At 38.3% G+C, this 23,883-nt stretch overlaps 4 protein-coding genes across 4 annotated transcripts in view; all 4 read left to right on the top strand.

Annotated features, from left to right (window-relative positions):
- The first annotated feature begins 4,349 nt into the window (after positions 1-4,349).
- Positions 4,350-8,486, top strand: LOC149039426 (uncharacterized). The gene is made up of 4 exons (XM_089185594.1): positions 4,350-4,658; positions 4,874-5,015; positions 5,824-6,339; positions 8,170-8,486. Exons 1-4 carry the CDS (start codon positions 4,350-4,352, stop codon positions 8,484-8,486), a joined length of 1,284 nt encoding a protein of 427 aa, XP_089041720.1.
- A 5,983-nt stretch (positions 8,487-14,469) lies between these two features.
- On the top strand, positions 14,470-18,666 carry LOC149039427 (uncharacterized). Its single transcript, XM_089185801.1, has 2 exons — positions 14,470-15,718; positions 18,602-18,666. The coding sequence occupies exons 1-2, from the start codon at positions 14,470-14,472 to the stop codon at positions 18,664-18,666; spliced, it is 1,314 nt and encodes a 437-aa protein (XP_089041927.1).
- Positions 18,667-19,260: 594 nt separating this feature from the next.
- LOC149039428 (uncharacterized) overlaps positions 19,261-23,883 on the top strand; it is a 59,129-nt gene continuing 54,506 nt past the window's right edge. Inside the window, exons 1-3 of the mRNA XM_089185802.1 lie at positions 19,261-19,471; positions 19,921-20,070; positions 20,650-20,772. Coding sequence (XP_089041928.1) covers positions 19,261-19,471; positions 19,921-20,070; positions 20,650-20,772 — 484 coding nt within the window. The remainder of the gene's footprint in view (positions 19,472-19,920; positions 20,071-20,649; positions 20,773-23,883) is intronic.
- On the top strand, positions 21,421-23,136 carry LOC149039429 (uncharacterized). Its single transcript, XM_089185619.1, has 2 exons — positions 21,421-21,736; positions 22,181-23,136. Exons 1-2 carry the CDS (start codon positions 21,442-21,444, stop codon positions 22,414-22,416), a joined length of 531 nt encoding a protein of 176 aa, XP_089041745.1. The 5' UTR covers positions 21,421-21,441; the 3' UTR covers positions 22,417-23,136.

Below are 23,883 nucleotides of genomic sequence, written 5' to 3' on the forward strand. Positions count from 1 at the left end.
GATACTTTTCTTAAACAAAGCACCAGTATTATTTATGCTGCTGTTTTCTTTTAAAAGAATTCTGTGCATATCGAAATGTTATGTTCTAAGGAAATCTTGCTAAAGCTTCTGTTTCAATAAAATTTGCTTAAATTTAAGGCGAATTGTCGCTTATACACCCATTTTATGTGATGTGTGATGGTGGAACACGATTTCATTTTAATTATGTGGATAGGCGTTTCTTTGTGTTTTGTGGGAGCAATCATTTGCGTTTCGAGAAGACCACTACTTCTGCAGAGAACTGCTTTTTGCATACTTCGCTTGCAGCAGACCTACCACTGAATTCTATTCGAAATCTTTGTGGGGGGAATTTTCTGATGACCCAAGGGAACTGACAGAGCAAAATCAATCGAAAACCCTACTCGTATCAATTCCCTACTTACTGGAACTTTTTCATTTTTGGATTGAAAGGTAGTAGAATTTTGGACCGTTTTTTTTTTCTTCTCTGAATTCTTTTCTGCAAGACGTTTCTAGTGCAGATCAAGAAAAATTCGAAAATTTGAAAAAATGTAAACAAAGTGGAACTACACACCTACCCCTCCCCTGACCCAAAAGTAACTCAAGCTGGTTATCAGTTGACTGTGATTGGGGCTAGGGGAGGGGTAGGTGCGAAGTTCCATAGATCAAGACTGACATTGATCCGGACTATGAATGGCAAAATAAAATACAAATGCGAATAATGTTTCTTGAAAACGATTTTTAAAGCGTAAAAGTGTCAAAATCAAGGCTTGTTCGAAAATGTCTAAATGAATTTTTAATTTGTTGAAAAGAACACTTCAGTGCCCTCTGAAGTGGATACGAGACGACTTCAGATGATTCCTTTAAAAAAAAAAGTTATTGAGCAATTTGTTTTAACTTTCCTTAAATGTTCCCTACTATTGTCTTTCATAAACTACAATAAAAAAATATAGGTTATCGTGCTTCTTATCTCTTCGTTCTTCGCTCTGACGAAGGGCTAACGCTCGAAACTTAAGCTTGAAACTCTTTACGGCGACCAGTATATGTTAACAACTTGGTTGACAGTACCAAGTCACCTTGTTATAATCTCCCACCGACGTAGTACCACAATTTCTTTAGAAATCTACCCCCTGTTTATTTACATTACCCAGTCTAGTTGATAGTTACAATGTTGTACAGCTTTGCTTGCTGTTTACTCTTTCAGGACATAAAAGTGCTGGATGCTTCAAATCGCCTCGTACGAGTAGTTTAACCCATGATATGACTGGGTCCGATCCTATCTTGAATGGAATTTACCCTGCACAGCCTGGGAGCTTCATTTCAAAGTGCGCAGTGGCTGTAATTAGAGCAGGTTACGGGTTATTTGCAGTTGAGAATAATGACACGTGTTCAGCAATTGCTACTACACCGCAGAAAATTAAAATACTTGAGGAATCTAAGAAGTGTGGTCTTGAGCACACCAAAGCATTTCAGTTTTACACCATCAAAGGTAATTTTAAAGAACGAACCCAATCTAGAAGCCCGCTTCAACGTTCAAGGAAAGGCAATTTTAAATAAAATTATAATGGCTTACATATTACAATTCTACGCCTCGAAACCCGGATAAGCTGTCTGTTACGAGCACCTTTTGGTCTCGAAGCTGAGAATCGCTGGTAGCGGCAAAAAACTGGTTTATTCCACCACATTGATATTTTCTTCAAAATGATATCTCCCCGCTCATAAAGTTTTGATACGCATGCCAAGTGTTAAAGTGTCACTATTAAATTCGTTTTCTAAGGTTCAAGAGGTTCCATAATAAGCTAACTGTGCAAGCATCATAGGCAAAAAATAGCCTTGCGTAATTCCCAAAAAGCAAGCTTTTACATGTTTATTGGGAATTTTTTGAAAGACCTTTACCTTTAAGGTTGATTGAACATTATTCTAGTCACGTTCGTTGAATGAGCCAGCAGACACGTTTTCGTACTACATTTAAACCAATATCTAATTGTTTATCATGAGTGAACGATATTATCACACCGCTTTAAAAACGTTCGTCCCTTTTGGGTTCATATCAACTCAATTCAAGGATGAATTTTATCACTTAATCCAACAACTGGTTGAAAAAATGATTAAAACGAGGTTTCTGTTTATTGCGGGCTTTCAAAGTTTTATGTGAGAAAATGCTTGATAACATCAATGAAGAGATCTTAATCTGTTAAAATGGAAGATTATACACCAAGCTCCTCGCAACAACGTTCACTCACAAACATATAAACAGCATTAAGGAGATATTTTCTCATTAAGAAAATACACCTGATGTGGGCAGAAGCCAAAATGTACTCAGATTATGTAAAATGGAAAATATCTACCGATGGCGTGTGAGCAATTTCAGGTATGTTAAGGTGTTGCGACTCTCTTTTTTTATTTGGTAATTTTAGATTTCCTTTTGCTTTAAAATAGATTTACGTTGCCAAGGAACGCTTGGTATGGAAAGTGGTGCAATCACCGATGAGCAGATAACTTTCTCGTCCCAAAAACACAGGGATAACGCGAAAATTGTTAGATTACATCACACAGGGAAGACTTGGATAGCTGATAAGAAGGATATTAATCAGTGGCTTCAATTACTGATGAGCAGATAAGTTTCGTCCTGAAAAAGGAATAACACAAAAATTGTAAGATTACATCACACAGGGAAGACTTGGATAGCTGATCAGCAACACAGGGATCCCATCAAAATAACAAATGGGTGAAGAAGTACAAGCTACAATACAGCAACTATGGAGTGAGATTCCAAAACTACACGGAACAAGGACAAACCATATCAAAGGTAGATAAAACTGATCAGAGGCCTGGAAGGGTTCTAAAACATGAACAGCTCATTGTACACAAAGCCAAGTTCATTCCTTAACTTAAACTTCCCAATGTGTTCTTTGAGTAGTTTGCTAGTACAAACAATCCTCTTCGTTACTCGATTTGTTACGATGCATGAGTCGGCAGTTGTTCAAGAAAATTGTTACGGTGTATGAAAATTTCATACATCAATCATTTTCTTTGCCGAAGTAAAAATCTCATCTATCCAGTTTTTGATTAACCTCAGATAGAAATTTGTAGAAAAGGTTCGACTTAATTTTACCGTACGGTGGCATGGGATGAATTTCATGAATCAAATCGCTCGTGAAATATTTCACGGTTTACCCAGCGAAAAACATTGCATAATATAATTACATAAATTTTATTAAACAAGTTCTTAAGTATACAAGGCGGACATGTACCGTGCATTTTATATCAAAACACACAAGATATATTTCACATCTATTATAATGCAGGAATTTGACGGAAACACAGACCAGAACAGTGTTGTTTATCACGATCTGAACCCATCAATCACAGCAAGGTACATACGTTTTCTACCAGTGGAGTGGGAAGATGAGATATCAATGAGAGTGGAACTGTATGGATGCGTGAAAGGTAAGGAAATGGCTTTCCTCTACAACTGATAATCCTTGTATGCATTACAGTTGATCTGATCATAGAAGCTCTTAAAGGCTCTTCATTTCGTTGAAAGTTTCTGAAATTATGTTAACGACATTTTTTAGCTCAATGTAAACTGCGCTTGATTAAGAGCGTTTGTCTGTAAAAATCAAACATATCGCGGCAAGGGTGGAAAATTCGATTTCTATCTTATTTTAATGTTAGATAGGCTAGACTATAACTAAAAGCACTGGATACTTTTTTTGGCAAAATATCTTTTTATTTCAGAGAAAAATACAATTAACGAAATTCCGTTCATCATTTTTAGCAGCTTTTCGTAATTTTGCCGCCCAAAGCTTAATCCATTTGAAGGTTTAGCACATGCTGAAAATTAACTTTACTTACAAAGTACTTTAACTGAAGAGAAATGCATGCTTTCGAAATTAAATTATTTTACACGCAAAGAGGAACGCAGTGTTTACAAAAATCGTTTTGTGAGGTCTTATGAGGTTGAAAAAGAAGATTTGAGTGTTAAAAAGACGAGATTGTGATTCGTTTTTGAGTGCGAAGCCCTCAAACATGTGCAATAATTTGCTGCTAAAAATGACGATTTTAACGGAATTTTGTTATTTGTATTTTTCTCTGAAATAAAAAGATATTTTTCCCAAAAAAGTATCCAGTGATTTTAGTTATAGTCTAGCCTATCTAATATTAAAATAAGAAAGAAATCGAATTTTTCACCCTTGCCGCGAAATTTAGAATTTGTCTGATTTTTACAGACAAGCGCTATTAATTACTTCATGATCTCATAGCTTGCCTTTATTTAGCTGCCGTAGATAAGTTATATTTGTAAAACGTCCGCTAACCTTTCGTAAACAGAATGTGGAAGATTTCTCGGCATGCAAAGCGGTGACATCTCTGATGGACAGTTAAGCGCCTCTTCAGAGAGAGACTCTAACCACTCCGCCACTCAGAGCAGACTTCATGTTGTACATCCTGACAGAGCGGGATCTTGGGCAGCTGAAAATAATGATACGGGTCAGTGGCTCCAAGTTGATCTGGTTATTCTGCACACTCGAGTGACACGTGTGGCAACACAAGGAAGTAATAGACACCAGAGGGAGTGGGTTACAAAGTACAATCTGCAGTACGGCAACGATACAGAAAGGTTTTACAATTACACAGTCCCAGGACAAAACAAAACGAAGGTAAAATTGATTTCTTGTGTATTGATTCCCGTTTAAACAGGAAAAGAAGTATTTATGGATCACCATGGGCAGGGATTTTGCAAACGCACCGCCAGTAATAATTGTATGATATTGAATGAGTTGTGGGGCTGTTTTCACATCGTAATAACTGATATTCATGAAATTAATTCTTATCAAAGATTTAATGGAAAACCTCTTATGTTGTTAATTCAAAGGTTTTTGCTGGAAACATGGATCAGAATACCGTGGTTTATCACGACCTTAACCCACCAATAACAGCGCGTTACATTCGATTTAAACCAGTGGAGTGGCAGGACTGGATATCAATGAGGGTAGAATTGTATGGCTGTGTACAAGGTAAGGCCTGAATAACAGTTACGATTGAGCAGTACCTCTCGTAACGAGTAATTCATGCCAGATAATACTTCATTTCCTGTTCAAAAGCGAGCGCTTGGATATTGTCTGCCGTGTGTCATCTCAATCAAAATCGAGCTGCTACAAGTTGACGCGAGTTTTCTAGACCAATAACAGGGCGAAGTAAGGCAAAACCAATTCAATCCCCGAAAACTTGCTATAATGATATGAAAATTGCTCTGCATAGCATTTTTCAGTCGACTTATCAGCTTTGATCACATGGAGTTCCTTTCTTCTTCACTCTCCTCTTTTCGCTGTCACGTGTGATCGCCGAACCACAAACTGGAATAATTTGACGAGAAAAACTACTCTTATTATGGGAACGGGAAGGAAACTTTTTCTTCTCTTAAGATTTTTAGACTCCCCAACAACAAAACCTGGTGATGGCTCAACCGCACAGTTTATGAAAGTATCATGCCGCTACTCAAAAAAAACATTTTGATTCAGGTCGGCAATCAATATCTTATTGCTGAATGTAATCCTTAAATGCATTGAAGTAAGGCAATGCCCGAATATCTAGGATTTCTACCTTCTAAAAGTACAATCGTGAGCAAGCGTCGGAAAATGCACAATACGAGTTGTTCGAACACTCTAAGTGACTGATGTTTTTATTTCATTTTTTTTTTCGGTGATTCAATAATTTATGTAGCTGTAAGAACATATTCTCAGTAATGGCGCCATTGGAAATGGCAACGAAAATTTTGACAATCTCTTTCTAACAACATTTCTTTTATTGTGTGTTTTTATGCAGGATTTACAGCTGTGTTTACAAATCTTGGAAAGACTGGATCAGAGGGTCCAAAGTCGATTGGTTGTCATTACAAAGATCAAGACCATGACGGACAAGTAACAGTGTCCAGTGGTATTCAACTGTGGACTGTGCCACGCACTGGTAAATACAGAATAGAAGCAATAGGAGCCTCAGGGGGGTACAGTGAGGACAGTTTTAACGAAACCGGAGGAAGAGGGGCACGAATGATTGGAAACTTTAATTTGACCGTGGATGAGATCATTCATGTACTTGTTGGTCAAAAAGGGAATTCAAACCCAAAAACTGCCGGAGGAGGAGGAGGAGGTACATTTGTAGTGAGAGAAAACAACATTTCCTTAATCATAGCTGGAGGTGGAGGGGGAATTAAAAAGATATCGGAACAACATCCAGGGTGTGATGCGTCCATAAACACAACAGGAAATGCAGGGAACAACTGGCCATTGGGGACAGGAGGAAGTAACGGACATGGAGGAAAAACGGGTGATCAATCTGAAGGTAAGCGGAGAAAGAAGATAAAAAAACAATCATTGTGTTCAATCATCAGGACAGGAAGACAACAGTAAGATTTATCAGAACTTAATTATTGAAATTAATAATTCTAACTTTGAAGTTTTTCTTTTCTCGGGGGCATCTCTTAGAATATTTAAAGTTCAACTGAGTTTTTCGTTCAGTTTTAAAAACCGTACACATTTATTTACCACCGATCCGTTGATATGCATACGTATCACTTTATTTACATTTGTCTTGTCCTGATAAGCTTTTAATAATAATAATAATAATAATAATAATTTATTTCTTATAGAGCACTATTTACAATGACAGATCAATAGCGCTTTACAATTAGTGTCTCTAAATACTAAAATCTCAACTAATTCAAAAAGTAATTACATATTACAGTTAACTTGGCTTTATACAATTCATAACTTAACCACTATTGAAAGAACTGCCTGAAAAGAAAAGTCTCAATTGAATTCTTAAAAATTTCTACAGATCCAATATTGCGTAATTGTAATGATAGCTCATTCCATAGATGCGGTGCAGCCGCCTGAAATGCACGTTCACCCAGGGTTGCCAGCATTTTACCTCTTGGTGGCTCTAATAAAATACCTGAGTTAAATACCCAAGATTGTACGAGGACTTGCGTTTGATAACCAAAAGATTGCTAATATATGCGGGTGCGAGGCCGTGAATGGCTTTAAAAGCTAATAATAGAACCTTAAAATGTATACGCGCTGGCACAGGTAACCAGTGTAACTCAAAGAGTGCTGGAGTAATGTGAGAATATTTCCCGATATCCATAATTAGTCTAGCGGCGGCATTTTGCACGCGTTGTAACTTATATAGCTATTTGCTCTTTGGGAAGGCCATACAATAAAGCATTACAGTAATCTAACCTGCTCGTGATGAATGCGTGTACCAGGGTTAGTAAGCTGTCTCTCGATAAATACTTCTTAATGCGTCTAATATTATACAAGTAGAAGAAACCCGCCTTACATACATTAGTGATATGGTGGCGCATATTCAGGTTTGGATCAAGCCAGCTTCCAAGGTTCTTAACTTGGTAGCCAGGTTTTCTCTCTGAACCACCTACTTTAATATTCATAGCCTGCAATTTGTTAAGCTGCTGGCGAGTTCCAATAATAATAAACTCAGTCTTATCGTCAGTAAGAAGGAGTCTGTCATGGATCAGCCAGCGCCTGATCTTCTCAATACAACATTCCATCGCACGGACTGCATCTTCCTGGGATGTGTTACTAATAGGTTTGAAACTCAGATAAATCTGTGTGTCGTCGGCATAGCAATGCACGTGTGGGAGTTGATCCTCAACTACCCTGAATAGCTTGGATACATAGATGAGAAAGAGCAGGGGGCCCAGTCATGACCCTTGTGGGACACCACACTCCAGACTAAAGCGCTCTGAAAGAGATCCGTCAATGGAGACTCGCTGACCTCTTTTCGCCAGATACGACCTAAACCATTCCAAAACGATTGACGAAGGGCTAACGCTCGAAACGTCAGCTTTTTTACCCTTTTCGGAGGCTAATTTACGTTTTCAACTCAGTTGTTAACACGAAATTGCCCTCTTAGAATATCAATTTTCTAAAAAATCCTAAGTGTACATTCCTCGTGTACTTTTCCTTTGTACTGATAAGCTGTTCAATTTCTAGCAATTGACTACCCAACAATATTTTTAAATAAGCTTCTAAAAATTGAGAAGCGCACTAAGTTGATAATATTGCGAATCGTCGTTTAAACGTTCTCAAGTAAGAAATCAAATAGAAGCCATTTATGAGACAACTGCTTCTCGGTTTTCGTTTATTGTAGGTGGTGGTGGTGGCGGCGGCGGCTTCTACACTAATGGACAAAGTGCTTGGAGCGGTGCTAGTGGAGGAGGCAAAGGATATCTTCACGGAGGAGTGGGTGGACGTGCCTGGGGTGGGTTCGGAGGTGGCGGTGGTTTACGTGGAGGTAACCGTGGAGCTGGAGGCGGTGGAGGTTACTCTGGAGGAAATGGTGGAGCTAATGAAGAGTTTTCTTGTGGACGAGGGGGTGGATCTTTTAACAGTGGGACAAATCAGCAGAATGAATGTTGTTTTAATAGGTATGGACATGGTAGAGTGATCATCACGTTTCTTCAGTGACATGCCCTTGGCAGCACTTTCTCTCAGAAAAGAGGCTAATTCTGTTTTGAAGGCTGATTGTTGTCAGTCTTTAAACTCCGGAATTGAATAATATTTTGTTTAATATTCAAGGTCAGTTACTGAGCACTTTAAATTGTTGGCCAAACGGTGCAACCTGAGGAATTAGAGTCATTTGTTTTTTAGTCCAGATATTAGATTTACAAACATAGTTTTCTAGAATGTTTTTTTTTGGGAACATCTCCTGACATAAGGATCACGTCTCCCATAAAAACTGCTGTTTTTGTTCTTTTTCCGGCTCTTTTCTGAGCAATTTATCAAATGCGCATGTGCAGCAATTGAGAACTAATTCACAAATAACATGTAGGTGATGAGGACTAGTAAGTATTTTGTGGAGAAAATGTTGTGAACACAGTATTTCGTATTTTTCTGCACTTCAATCATTACACATATTTAAGAATGATTTTCAACTGACTACGAGGGTTTATCAATTCATTTTTCTTGATTAAGTCAAAACCAAACTCGATTTTCAATTTTAATAGGACCAGTTAGACCCAGTATCTTTGTTTTTCCAGCCGCTCTTCGGATGATGGCATTTTTTCGCACGACGCAGATTGCAGTTTTACTGCCATTGGCGCTGGTTACAAATTATCCAAAAAACTTTTTATTTGATTTGGGATTTGTATGGCCTCATTTGTTGATTATCAACAGAATCCTCTATTTACAAATATTTTACCTTTGTTCTGGTTTTACAATGATACTCTTGATTTAATGTTTCAAAGCTTTCAATAACACCCTAGGTTGGAAGGTTCCGGACAGTAGTAAAAGAGAGCCGAAATATGGTGGCGAGGGCACAACTCTTACGCTTTGTGGTTTTACTGATAAATCTCAATGGTTCGGTCTCGTTTCTCAAAATACGTGAAAGCAAAAGTAAGGATGGGAATAAAATATTATGTCATTCTTCGGTGTTCTGTTTCAAAACCACGTTTATTCATTGGACTGGGAATACTGATAGGCCTACAGAGCGAACTGGTGCCGTAATAATTGGTGTTATAATAGAGTGTGTGATCAAAAATGCTCTCAGTCTGACAACTGATCAGGACTCACACTGGAACAGAATTCTTTTGATAGCTTTCGCTGGAACTGTAAGTTAGATCGACTATGTGACGATCACGAACATAGTCGTATCTTGGTTGATATCATCAATTTATAATTAGTCATTAAATAACAAGCAAGGAATTAGGACTAGCTAGTATTTTAAAAAGAAACTATTGTGAATTCAGTTCTTCAGATTTCACGTGTCACATTATAGGAACGCTTTTCAATTGACTGTAAGGGTTTATCATGTAATCAATTTGTTTTTCTTTGTCAGCTCAAAACCAAACGGAATTTTCAATTTTCATTCTTACAGTTTGACCCAGTATCCTTGTTTCCCCTCCCTTTGGGTCGTATTTTGCTGAGCATGAGACAGACTGCATTTTGTTACCGCGACCAGCGCCAGTTGCAAACTGTTCTCGAAAAGTGTGTTTTACTACTTTGTGATACGTTTGGTGTCTTATGGTTTTTATCATTGGAATACATCATTTTTTTATTGTTTTAGTTTTGGTTTTAGGATTCCTAGTCAATTGAAAAGGGTTCAGCTTCACCTCTAGCGGAATCCTGTAAAGTGACTGAAAGAAATGGCCCAGGGTTGATGCCAAATTGTCGATGTGGCCTCTTTAAGTAATGTGTTTCCAGATGTTGATTAATTAAGTGGGGACTAACGAATTCTAAAATGAGATTCAGTCATTTAGGTTCTGTTTCCCTTTTCAGAAAGCAGTGTGTAGAGGTGGTTATATATGCTAAGGTGATGACATAAACTTAATTAATTTTATTTACTTGTTAGATTAGTATGTTTTTGTCAACGTTTAGAGTAACGTTTTAGGAGGCTCTCAAGTTCTTCCTCATAAAAAGGAGGAGAAAGGGGTAATTGTAATAACAACTATCATTTCCGTGAGTTTTTAGTCAGTAGTATCAATTTAAATTAAATTATATTAAAAATTAATAAATTGATTCCTAGATGTCAGTAATGGTTCTTTAGTTAGTTGCACTTAAGTTATAAATTAACACTAACTGAGAACAAAGTTATTAAGGAAAAGAACGTGGAAAATATATTTCACCGAAAATACGAGAATCCACACGCTCGCTATATCAATTTCCCAACCTTCGTTTTTGGTTTTCGGTTTTTTTGTTTTTTTGCTTCCTTATCCTTTCAGTCTCTGCTCCTGCCTTACTTTTTCAACCTTCTCAACGTTGCCTCCCTTGGTTAGAGACGGAAGATTCACCTACGATCCACATGGTCGTAGAATGACCTCGAACACGGGCGTAAAGGATGGTGAATTGCAGATATAAGAGGCAGTTTGTGTCTCTATTAATTCTCCAAAACATTCTCATTAATTAAAAGAAATTTTGGATGTGTCCAGCAAATTTACCGAAATTTACAGAAGCGGGTGCGGGGGTTGGGGGTCTTGCAGTGTGTGATATCTTGTATGTGCTGAAGAAATTTCAGGGACATGACTGTTGCCACATTTTTCCAGAGTCTCCTAACATTAAAGGCATTTTTTCGACTCATGTCATTCCTTAAAAGCTTTGTCCCGAGTATGAGATGAAATTTTTGTATCTTTACAACAAGATTGTAGAGCAAAGATTCGTGAAAAGACGCCAAGCAACCATTATCTCTCAAGTCGCAAAACTGTAGAATTTAGCTTTAGCTTCTTGCCACCTCCGACTATATATGGTTATAGATCAGTGATTGTTATTGAAGTGGAAATATGGATAAGTGTGAGAATAAAAAAAAGCGTAATATGGGGCTTAAGCACTTTCAAGCTGAAGTCAAAATACACTGTAATATTCGTGGATTTTGTCGTGTGTGGTTTCACAAACACTTGTCATGTCGCTTGCACAGTTTGAACACAACTGAAACAAGTCGGTTCCCATGATGACAGTCCCCTGCAGAAAGGAAGCGATAAATGTTTCGCAAAAAAAAGAGTCTAACTTCGGGCAAAAGGTCTTTGAAAAGACGTGAAGTGAAGCATGGACGGGGCTTTTCATCACCTCGACCATTGCTCGTGAAACCCGCTGTACAACAAACTCATAGGGTCTGAATTAGAGGCGGCGGGGGGGGGGGGGGGGGGGTTTAGGGTGGAAGTGATCTTCTTCTGAAACTTGACCACTTGAAAACTGGCCCCACGAGATCATTTAAATCCTTCTTTAACGTTCCAAAAATTTCGGGTCATTGACGCTTTTTTGGTAAGACGGTCGTCTCTGCTATTCCACCAAATGTGGGCGGACGAGGAGAGCGTATAAACATTTGATAAACAGTCTTCATGTAGCTTTGTGTCATATGTTACACTTGCACGGACATAATTAAGCCAGAATAGATAAACTTTTAAATAACAACTTCGTCTATGCAACTGTATAAAAACCATTAATATAAATTAAGTATAATGGAGTTTCACCAACCAACTATATTCCAAAGAAACTAATTAAGTTTTGTTTATCAAAAACTCATTGTAGCTGTTTGCTAAAATTATAACGGGCTTTATTTTTTTACATTCTCTTTGTACTCTAAAGCTTCGTTCTCACCGGTTTGACTTCACTAATTCCAGAAGGACAAGGTAAGGTTTTCCTACAGTAATGTCTTATTCATAGTCAGAGTAATATTTTGAAGTTTACGAGCGCATTTTAATACTTTTTTGTTATCTTTATTAACCTAACAAGGCCTTGAAATATTCGCACAAAACTCTTCTCCTAGTATTGGTATAATGAATTATTTCGTCTCAATACTCATTCTTCGCGCAATAGTATTGCAAATACATTTTACAAGAGGTTCGTGAATATTTTGCCATTTTGCAATCCAACTTTTTGAAGCAAGATGAGTACAAACGGATGAAGTTTTAGGGAAATAGTTTTTGAAGAAGCCTAAAGAGAAGGTTTACCTGAGGGTAATTGCTCACGTCTCTGCAATGCTGTTCATGAACGTTTTCAACTTTTCGATCCCAGAAGATGGATAAGATGACTAGTGGCAGACCTTTGCATTTTAAAAAGAAGTTGAGAGGCTTATTTAAACTTGACTGAAAAAGCTCGGCTGAATCGACATAAAACTTGACACAGCTTTTCTACGGTTTCGTCACAAAAAATTAATTCTTATGGGCCACATGACGATTAAAAAAGAAAGCAGCTCTTTAAACTTTTCGCCGAAACATGTTACCTGTTATAAAACGTGGCTCTTTGCCACAAATTGGCTCTAAAGTTGATCTTAAGCTTTGTTCAAATTTCACATGGCGTGCGGATGCGTGCGTGATGGCGTGCGGACGTGATTCCGAGGGCTCCGCGAATTCTGTCGAATTTGTTGGCATTGAATCTTCCTTACTTTCCTCAAACCAATACCTACTTTGGGACGACAAACAAAGTCTATTCAAATGGAAAGGGAGCCTTACACAACTTCAAGAGTTCTGTTTCAAAGATTTGAATTTGGAAGTTTCTACAACCGCGAGTACCTCTGAAAGGTCAAGTACTTTGAAGTCGAAGACAATCACGTTGGTTTTATTTAACAGTACCGGCACCCTTCAAGTCCAAGGTCCTGAAGCGAAAACGTTAAAAGCTAAGCTGAAAAAGCTTCTTCAGCTACCGGTTGATGACGACTCGGTTATTCTCGTAAGAGAAGAAGAAGCCAATACACCGGCATTTAACAAGAACGGCGCCAAATCAGTACAACAGGAGTTGGACTTCTTAAAAACCGAAGTTCTAAACTTATGGGCTCATGTAAAAGAGAAACCTCAAGAGGATGATCTGAGATCCGAAAATTCTCGACTTCGGGAAGCAATTCTTTCTTTGAAGGAAGAAAATAAAAAGTTAGTCCAAGAACGCGATTCTTTAAATTTTGCATTGCAAATCGTATCTAGAGAAGCAGCTGCACAATGCCTTTCAACGAATAACACCCCTAATGAACGCACTATTGTCCCAAACTTGGGCGAGCCAACACCTTGTGCCAACAAACCTCAAGACTCCATTGTGAAATCAAAGAAGAAAAGAAAGAAATCGAAAAACAAAGGAGGTCTTAATAACACCCCAGAAGGAAAAGAATCCGAACCGACCAAAACAGATCCAAAACAGCCGAAAGAGCGCACAACCCTGCTCATAGGCGATTCGATGATCTCAAGAATACCTGGAAGAGACCTGGGAAAAGCAGTGGGCCATAGGGTTATAGTCAAGCCTTTCTCGGGTGCTACGACAAAGGCCATGAATCACTATCTCAAGCCAAGTCTGGAATTTTCGCCCAACGAAGTGATTTTACACATTGGGACTAATGATCTTAAAACCAGGGAACCAAAGGCTGTTGCCAAATCGATAGTCGACCTCGCGAGACAGATCGAGAGCACCTGCGATACTACAGTCACGCTGTCGGAGCTTGTATGCAGAAAAGATAAGCTTGACCAGGCCGTAAAAACAGCCAACAAGCATCTAGAGAAGTTCTGCCATCAAAACGGATGGAAATTAATTCATCATGAGAACATATCTTATAATGGACTCAACAAAGGTGGACTGCACTTAAACTCTAAAGGTAATGTGCAGTTTTATAATAATTTTAAATCGCACCTAGAATGAGATAATGTGCTGTCCGTCAATGCCGTGCGAAATCGATCAAGCAGCCAAAGGGGCGTAAAATCTGCCTCAATATTGCCACCTTTGCGTGGCTTTAGAATGGCCTCACTCAATATAAATCAATTAACTACACATATAGACGAACTAAGAATCCTATTAGCAAACAACGATATAGATATTATTTCTATAAACGAAACAAAACTGAACGAGAGCATTCAAGATCACGAAGTTCATATTCCGGGATACGAAATAATTCGCCGCGATAGACTTACGAAAGGCGGCGGGGGGGGTATGTTTCTACGTTAAAAATTCAATCAAGTTTACAGTACGATCTGATCTACATATGGATGCATTAGAGAATCTTTGCTTGGAAATCCATAAGCCAAAAACAAGACCTTTTGTGATTGTTACGTGGTATAGACCACCTGACTCTCCTATTGGCATTTTTTCACCTTTTGAATCCCTAATTGGGAAATTGGATAGTGAAAATGTAGAATTTTTTGTACTGGGAGACATGAACTGTGACATGGTTACTGCACGATATGACAATGATACATCCAAATTAAAGAATATTGCTGATGTCTACGGACTCGAGCAACTCATCGCTGAACCGACGAGGATAACACCCACCTCGTCAACTTTAATTGATTTAATTTACACCAACTGCTCGGATAAGATCGCCTGTTCGGGAGTTTGTCATGTTGGGATAAGTGATCATAGCATGGTGTATGTTTATAGAAAACTTTCTCTGAACGGGATGTCGAATGGACATAATTCAATAACATACAGAAATTTCCGAAAATTCGATTGCCAAAATTTTCGAGATGATATTCAGTCTCAATGTTGGAATAATGTATATGAGTCTTCCGACCCAAACGAGATGTGGCAGCAATGGAAATGTACATTTCTAGCTATCGCTGACAAACATGCCCCACTGAAAACGATGCGCGTTCGTTCACGAAGTTCTCCGTGGATTACCGCTGGGTTGAAAGACTTGATGCATAATAGAGATATATTAAAAATCAAAGCAATCAAAACAAATGATCCTAACAATTGGGCAGTGTTTAAGAAACAAAGAAATTTAGTCAATAAGCAAGTACGCTTAGCAAAGCAAGTTTATTACCAAAATATTTTTAACAAGCACACTAGCGACTCCCGAAAGACCTGGCAGACTATAAACGAGCTAACTTCACGTAAATCTGGGAAAATGTCAGTGACATCACTAAAAGTGAATGGATTAACGATAACTAATCCACTGGAGCTATCAAACGAATTCAACAACCATTTTGCTAATATTGGTCCAAAACTTGCCAGTGAGATAGATTTTGATAGTAGTAGCTATAAACGATATCTTGCCGGTACAGATAAACGGTTTGAGCTCCAACCTACTAATCCAAATAAAGTATTTTCACTTTTAAATAAACTAGACAAGTCAAAAGCAACGGGCCTTGACACAATATCTGCTAGGTTTATCAGGGAATGCGCTGACCTTATTTGTGTGCCGATATGTGATATTTTCAATCAATCTATTAGCCAAGGGAAGTTCCCAGATGATTGGAAATATGCAAGGGTTACACCTCTCTTTAAACAGGGTAACCGCGATGATGTCAACAATTACCGCCCAATATCGGTGATTCCAATAGTGGCGAAAGTGTTTGAAAGGATAGTTTACGATCAATTGTATGCCTATCTGGAAGAACATGATATTCTATATCAAAATCAATCAGGGTTTCGTGCTACTCATTCAACTGTAACAGCATTGTTGGAAGCGACAGATTCTTGGGCATATAATATTGACAACGGGAAAATCAATGGAGTCATTTTTCTAGATTTGAAAAAAGCTTTTGACACTGTTGATCATCAGATCCTCCTATCGAAATTAAACTATTATGGCATACATGGCAAATCTTTCAAATGGTTTCAGTCATACTTGGAAAACCGCACACAGAAATGTTCTGTGAACGGGTCGCTGTCCAGTAGCTGCTCATTAACTTGCGGCGTCCCCCAGGGGACCATCCTCGGTCCACTATTGTTTTTATTATATATCAACGATCTTCCAAATTGTTTATCAAATTGTGAGCCGAGGATGTATGCTGACGACACACACCTTACATATGCGGGCGGTGATCTTGAGAGTATACAGCTTTGTCTGAATGAGGACTTAACAAACGTTTTCAACTGGCTACAAGCGAATAAACTCACACTGAATATGACAAAAACCGAATTCATGCTAATAGGGTCAAGGCAGAGACTGGGTACTCTCACAGCTTCACCAACAATTAGAATGAACAGCACTCAGGTGAGCCAGGTTACTTCTACAAAATCGCTTGGTGTAATAATAGACGATAGGCTCGATTGGCATAGTCACATCGAAAAATTAACAAAAAAGATTGCCTCTGGTATCGGGTGCCTAAAGCGAGTCAGGCATCTGATCCCAGCATCGACCTTACATCTGCTTTACCAAGCTTTAGTAAAACCTCACTTTGATTACTGTGACATTGTCTGGGGTAGCTGTGGGATAACGCTACGAGATAAGCTGCAGAAATTACAGATTAGAGCAGCCCGTGTTTTGACATTTTCCAGCTATGATGCCGATGCAACTAAGCTACTTGAATTTTTAAGTTGGAAAAATCTGACAAGCCAGCAGGAAATTCATAGAGTTACCATGGTTTTCAAATGTCTGCACGGGCTAGCTCCTGAATATCTTAATTCTAAGTTTAAATGGCGTAACTCTGCTTATGACCTCAGGGACTCTGAAAATAAACTCAATGTTCCTCTACCTCGCACTAACTATTATCGAAAAAGCTTTAGCTATAGTGGAGCCACATTATGGAATAGTCTTCCATGTGATATAAGGAACACAGAGTCTCTGGGGTTATTTAAACGCAAGATCAATGCCACTCTATAACGCACGGCATTCACGGAAAACAGCTTTTAAATATTAGTTAGTGTTTTAATTTTTAAATAGTTTTAGTTAATGTAATTGCTGATGAATTGTTTCGTGCTTAAATAAAGATTATACCTATACCTATACAAAATCTTAATCAGAAGATTCGTGTATTTCCGGTTTAAATCACTTAAACGTATCCACAATAGTCCGTATGCTTTTAAATTGATGCACCCTAAACGGCATGAATCTTAGAAACTTTTTATAAGCTGATTCTTCCTACGAGCGCTGAATATCGATAAGATGTCTACATGTATAATAAATTAGTTTGGACAATTACCAATTTTGTAAAACTCCTATCGCTTATATATTTTTCGTAAAGATTCGTATATCAAAGCATAGCATAAACTTCTTATCTGTTTGTACCGATTGAAAAAACTTGTTTTACCGCGAAAAAAGAAAAATAAAGTTAACAAACAAAGAAAGCAGAACAGAACAAAAAAGCAACTATTCCAAATATATTTGTCCCCTTGTTTTAGGCAGAATAATAATCTAACCTGCATGAAGCGATATCGTCCTAGCAAGTAAAATATTCACATTTTCAGACAACATCTGTCGGCGAGTCTCATGCGTTCAGTAGATTTCATTTGGTATCACTGAGGAGATCACATGCAAGTTATTAAAAAACTGTTATGAATAATTTGCCCCAAGGTGGTTTGTTTCTCGGCTACTTAGTAAGGTTTCACACGTGATCTACAACTGAGCCATGACAGTAGGAATGAAATCACTTTATTAAAAGCACCTGGTAAGGGTAATTATCTTTTGTACGTTATTTGGTTCTGAAGGGTTTTTAGGATGGGTAGATTAGTTTTTGAATAAAGACACTGAGTCGCAGGGAGCTTTGTTCGCTCCACAATAAAGTTGTCATAACTTAAGGGCGGTCTTGTGGTCAGTTATTGTTATGAAAAATGCCTGATTATGATTAACATTTGGGGTTTTCAATGAGACAAATATAATTTTTTAAGGGAAGCGCGATCAATTTTTCCGAGAAAAGGAAAAAAAATTTCATCATAGACGCTAAGGACCGAAAACTATTCATCCGTGTTATTAATATTTGTCCTCAACAATTTGGATTGGGAAAGTGCTGCACTGAAAAAACGCAAGAAAAGCTTCAAAAGAATAAAAAAAAATGTCGAGTGCACAGTAAAGAAGAACGTTAAATTTCATTTGAGGTTTAAAAGGGAAAAAATATGAAGAAAGTAGTTTTAATTCTTTGACCTGTAAACGGATTGGAATTGGGTAATAGAGGGCTTTTTGAAGGAGGCGATGATATATTTGAGCACCGTATAAGCTGCTACACGCGACAGCCTTTTGTCGGGCAGGCTTTTACAGTTCCATGCTCTCACCTCACAAAAACGTCTCTTTTTGTGGGAGAACACCAAATGTACAACGCCTTACCAAAAGGTTCTCTCATTTTGTAATGCATGCTGAAATCCTCACCGACGACACCACCTCTGACTAAAATCATCTGCGAGAAGAAATCAACTTAATACCAAGAGATCTAACTCAATACTTAATTTTCCTGAAGAAATGCTATTGCTAACCGAAGTGCGGGATGCTCTTAAAACTGAGGGCTTTAATGGACAAGGCTAAACCTGAAAACAGTCTAGTTATTCAGTATGCAGCTGTCCACAAGTTTTGTTTTTGTGTTAATTCCAACGTAAAACGTTTTCGACATTTCCCACAAAAAGTGAACCGAGAGGATATTCAAAACTAAATAGATCGTCGCTCAAATTCATCACACAGAAGCAAATAGAGTAGTACTGTAATCTAACTCTTCTTTCGCTGAAAGAATACAACGAATTCGAAGAGAATCAAACTCAACTGATGGAAAATTAATGTGATTTAAATCTTTGACCTGTTTACGAATATTTGAGTTCATACAAAAGAAAACATCACTTTGCTTCGAAAACTCTATCATTTTAAGATTATTTTAAAGCGAATCATGTTTCTCTTAAATAAGTTTATGACAGAAAGGGGGTTTCTATTCTAACTATCCACTGTTCTCAGTCAACCTTAAGAAACAGGTTCATTCATTGATTTCGTAGTACCCGGCCCGTACCTCTCAATGAATTTCGTTTTTCAGGAAAAATGCCTTGGATATTTCGTTATTTTCTTGTCTGTGTCTCGGTCACCAACCTTGTAATCGCTGAGGATCAATGCAGGATAGAAATGAACATTCGTGGCATGGCTCTCAAAGGTTTCGCCTTTAAGAGAATGGTGGTGGCGGCTCCTCACATCTGTGATATCTTATGTGAAAGGGAAATTATATGCCAAAGCTACAATTTCAACAGAAAAGAACAGATCTGTGAACTAAACAACCGCACAAAGGATGCAAGACCCGAGAATTTCCGCTCAGACCCAGCGTGGTTTTATATTCGCCGTTTAAACCGAAGAGGTAAGTACTCAACCAAGCACTTTGAATTAAAATCATGCTGCTTACAGTCCGTGTTTTCCAATCTCCCGCGCCCGTTGGTATCAACTTCTCTATCAAAATAGAAAATTTCATCCTTTTCTTTTTTCCTTTAAGTTTAAATATTTTTAAACTTCTTTTTAAAAAAGCAGCTCTATAAACATCGACACCAAATGATTGTGTTATTTCTACAAGAAGCTTAGGGTCAGTAAAGAACTTTGAAGAATTGGAAGCTCGAACGAGGGGTTTAGGCGAGAGGGGTCCTGTCTCCCCAGAGGGTTGTGCTTGACAGAAAGTTGAAATATTTCAGAACCAAAGAAGGACATTCAAGTGAATGGAACTCGAACTTCATTCTTATTCTCTCGTGCTTTTCACTTTTTCCTTTCCATCTGCCCTTACGAATACTTTATTTTCAACATTTTTACCCGTACCAGCTCCTTTGGGTTCGATACCGGAGTTACCAGCACGTTCATGCCGAGAAATAACATCAAGCGAAGGGAAAGACACCGCAAGCAACAATTACTGGCTGGATCCATCTGGCACTGGGAAGGCAGTGTTGGTTTACTGTGATATGAATTTGGAAGGTAATTCACATTTACCCCGTTGTAGCTTTCATTTTGTGTTTGAATTGTCGCTCTTTTGGTAGCGTCCTTGGTTACTTTAAGATGTAAAAAAAATCACACCAGTCCTGAAAACAATGCATTGCGCAGTTTCAGTTGTATATTAAAAGGAAAGAAATATCCTAAAGGGAAAAAAAAGGCGAGCAAATAGACAAGGTTTAACCATACTACACTTTTATAAAGTTTTCAAAAACATTCTTGCTTTAACCCTTTACACCCTAACATCAGTATTCATGTTCTCCATACTGTTCTCTGGAGAATTTGTTTGACAATCAAGAGTTTCTTTAGTTGGTGATCATTTCCTTTATTCTTGTGACCTTAATGTTTGATTCAGGGCTGATATGGTATGGAGAAATTAGATGCCAGTCACTCTTGGGGGTTAAAGGGTTAATATTGCAGGCATTGTCCATTTTGTTGGAAGAAAATAGAAACATTCTTTTTGTGTTATGTGGCTATGATTGTCAATTTAGTACAATGTACTGTTTCCCTGCTAAATTAATGTTGGTTAAATTTTACTTTTTTCTTTTTTCACTCCCCAACAAGATCATGATGAATGCATCAGTGGAAACATTGCCTGTGACGTGAATGCATACTGTACCAACACTGTGGGTTCCTATTACTGTACCTGCAAGGAAGGATACACAGGCGATGGACGCTCGTGTTCAGGTAAATTATTATTTTAATCAGTAAAATCTGTGATTTCATTTAAAATTTAGATGATGTTTATGTGAACACCATGATAGTTTATACTGTTGGCTTATTAAGAAAGGAGTCAAATGGCTTATCAAGATGATGTACATTTATTCGCTGAGAGGAGAGAGGAGGGGAGGGGAGGGGAGGGGGGAGGGGTCACAGTTTCCGTATCTACAGATGGGTAGAGGATTGTTTCGTACGTGACGTAATCATTAACAGAGCGGGAAGAGAATGGAAACCTTCTATAAACCTGCTTTGATTTTGCTAAAGGGATTTTAGGAGCTTTTTCTCCTTTATCTTATTCTGCTCAACCTGCAGGAATATTTTTCAAGCGGTAGTTGGTAATACTGGCAAGAAAATGTGGACAAATTTCTTATTAGTATCATAACTTTCACTTTTATTGTATGTTTTTACGCAGGATTTACTGCTGTTTTTACAAATCTTGGTATGATTGGAAGGAAGGGACCAAACTCGATTGGTAGTCATTACAAAGATCAAGATCACGACGGACAAGTAACATTATCCAGCGGCATTCAACTGTGGACTGTGTCACGCACTGGTGAATACAGAATAGAAGCAATAGGAGCCCCAGGGGGCTACGGTGAGGACAGTATCATCAAAACCGGAGGAAGAGGGGCAAGGATGATTGGAAACTTTATTTTGACTAAAGATGAGATCATTCATGTACTCGTTGGTCAAAAAGGGGGAAAAGGGAATTCAAACCCAAAAAATGCCGGAGGTGGTGGAGGTACATTCGTGGTGAGAGAAAACAAGTCTTTGATCGTAGCTGGAGGTGGAGGGGGAATTAAAAATATGTCAGAACAACATCCAGGATGTGATGCGTCCATAAACACAACAGGAAATGCAGGGAACAATTCGCCTTTGGGTTCAGGAGGAAGCAACGGACACGGAGGAAAAACGAGTGGTCAATTTGCAGGTAAGCGGAGAAGGAAGAAAAAAAAACCAATCAGTTTTTTCAGTTAACCAGGATAGGAAGACGACAATAAGATTTATCGGAACTTAATTATAAAAATTATTAATTCTAGCTTTGAAGGTTTATTTTTCTCGGAGGCACCTCTTAGAATATCTAAAGTTCAACTGGGTTTCCAGTTCAGTTTTTAGAAATCGTACACATTTATTTACTGCTCACCATCGATCCGTCAATATACATAGGCATCACTTCATTTACATTTATCTCGTTCAAATAAGCTTTTCAATTTCTAGCAATTGACTACCTAAAAATACTCTTAAATAAACTTCCAAAAATTGAGAAGTGCACTTAATTGATAATATTACGAATCGTCGTTTAAACGCTCTTAAACAAGTAGTCAATTAGGAGCCGTTTATGAGATAACTGCTTCTCACTTTTCGTTTATTGTAGATGGTGGCGGCGGCGGCGGCGGCTTCTACAGTAATGGGCAAGATACACAGTCCCTTAAAAATGGAGGTCAAGGATATCTTCAAGGAGGAAATGGTGGATATGGTAGGGGTGGGTTCGGAGGTGGCGGTGGGTTACGTACAGGCAACGGTGGAGCTGGAGGAGGTGGAGGTTACTCTGGAGGAAATGGTGGAGCTTATGAACAGTTTTCCTGTGGGGGAGGGGGGGGGATCTTTTAACAATGGGACAAATCAGCAGAATGAATGTTGTTTCAATAGCGATGAACATGGTGGAGTGATCATCACGTTTCTTCAGTGACATGCCCTTGCTAGTACTTTCTCTCACATGTAGACTTGTTTTGAAGGCTGATTGTTGTTGGTCTTTAAATTCCGGAGTTGAATAATGGTGGTGTTGGCCCAACGGTGCAACCTGAAGAATTAGTCATTTGTTTTTGAGTTCAGATTTTAAATAAACAAACACAATTTTCTCAGAGTAAATAGTTTATGTATGAACATCTCCTGACGTAAGGAATACGTGACCTACAAAAACTGCTATTTTTGTTCTTTTTCCGGCTCTTTTCTAAGCAATTTATCGGATGGACATGTGCATCACTTGATAACTAGTTAATACACAACATGTAGGGTATTAGGACTATTAAATGTTTCATAAAGAAAATGTTGAGAAGACAGTCCTTCACATTTTTCTGTACTTCAATTACCACGTCTATTTAAATATGATTTTCCACTGACTACGAGGGTTTATCAATTCGTTTTTCTTGATCAAGTCAATTTTAATACGATCAGTTAGACCCAGTATCTTTGTTTTTCCGGCCGCTCTTTGGGCCGACTGATTGCATTTTTTCGCATGACACAGATTGCAGTTTTACTGCCATTGGCGCTGGTTACAAATTATCCAAAAAATTTGTATTTAAATTGAGATTTTATGGCCTCCTTTGTCGATTATCAACAGAATCTCCTATTTATAAATATTTTGGCTTTGTTTTAGTTTGAGAATGATACTCTTGATTCAATGTTTCAAAGCTTTCAATAACGCCCTAGGTTGGAAAGATCCAGACAGTAGAGAAAGAGAAGGCCGAAATAAGGTGGGGAGGGCACAACCCCAACTGCATATAAAAGGCCAAGCCGAAAACAAAAAACAAAACTATTATGAAAAAAACACTAAAAGCACAGTCACCCTCAGTTTTTCTCTAAGTACCTGCTTTGGTGTCATGGAAATTTAAAAGCTTTGTGGTTTTACTGATAAATCTCATCAATGATTGGGTCTCGTTTCACGAGGTACGCGAAAGTAAAAGTAAGGATGTGAATAAAATATTGTGTCATTCTTGGGGCCTGTTTACATGGAGGTGGGGGAACCCAGGTAGGTGAGGTAACCCGCCTAGGTGGGGTAACCCGCCTGTCCATATAACTTCTTATTTTATTTGATCACGTTTACATGATAGGTGGGGTGATACACCTAGGGTAACCCTGTTAGCCGGGGAGACAATTTGCCATGTAAACATGTCAAGGTGGGGTAACCCGCCCAGCCAGGGGCGCGGTTATGGCAAAAAGCTCAAAAGCGAAACATGTATGTTTTAAAACTTTGTACATTTCCTAGCCGTCTCATGGCAGAAATCACCAGAAACCGCAACGGACACACAAGGAGTGTAAAATGTTCACATTTCGGAATATTTAGCGATGTAAATCAAC

This window comes from Pocillopora damicornis, chromosome 10 (genome assembly GCF_964200805.1).
Source record: "Pocillopora damicornis chromosome 10, jaPocDami1.2, whole genome shotgun sequence".
In the NCBI taxonomy this organism is placed as follows: domain Eukaryota; kingdom Metazoa; phylum Cnidaria; class Anthozoa; order Scleractinia; family Pocilloporidae; genus Pocillopora; species Pocillopora damicornis.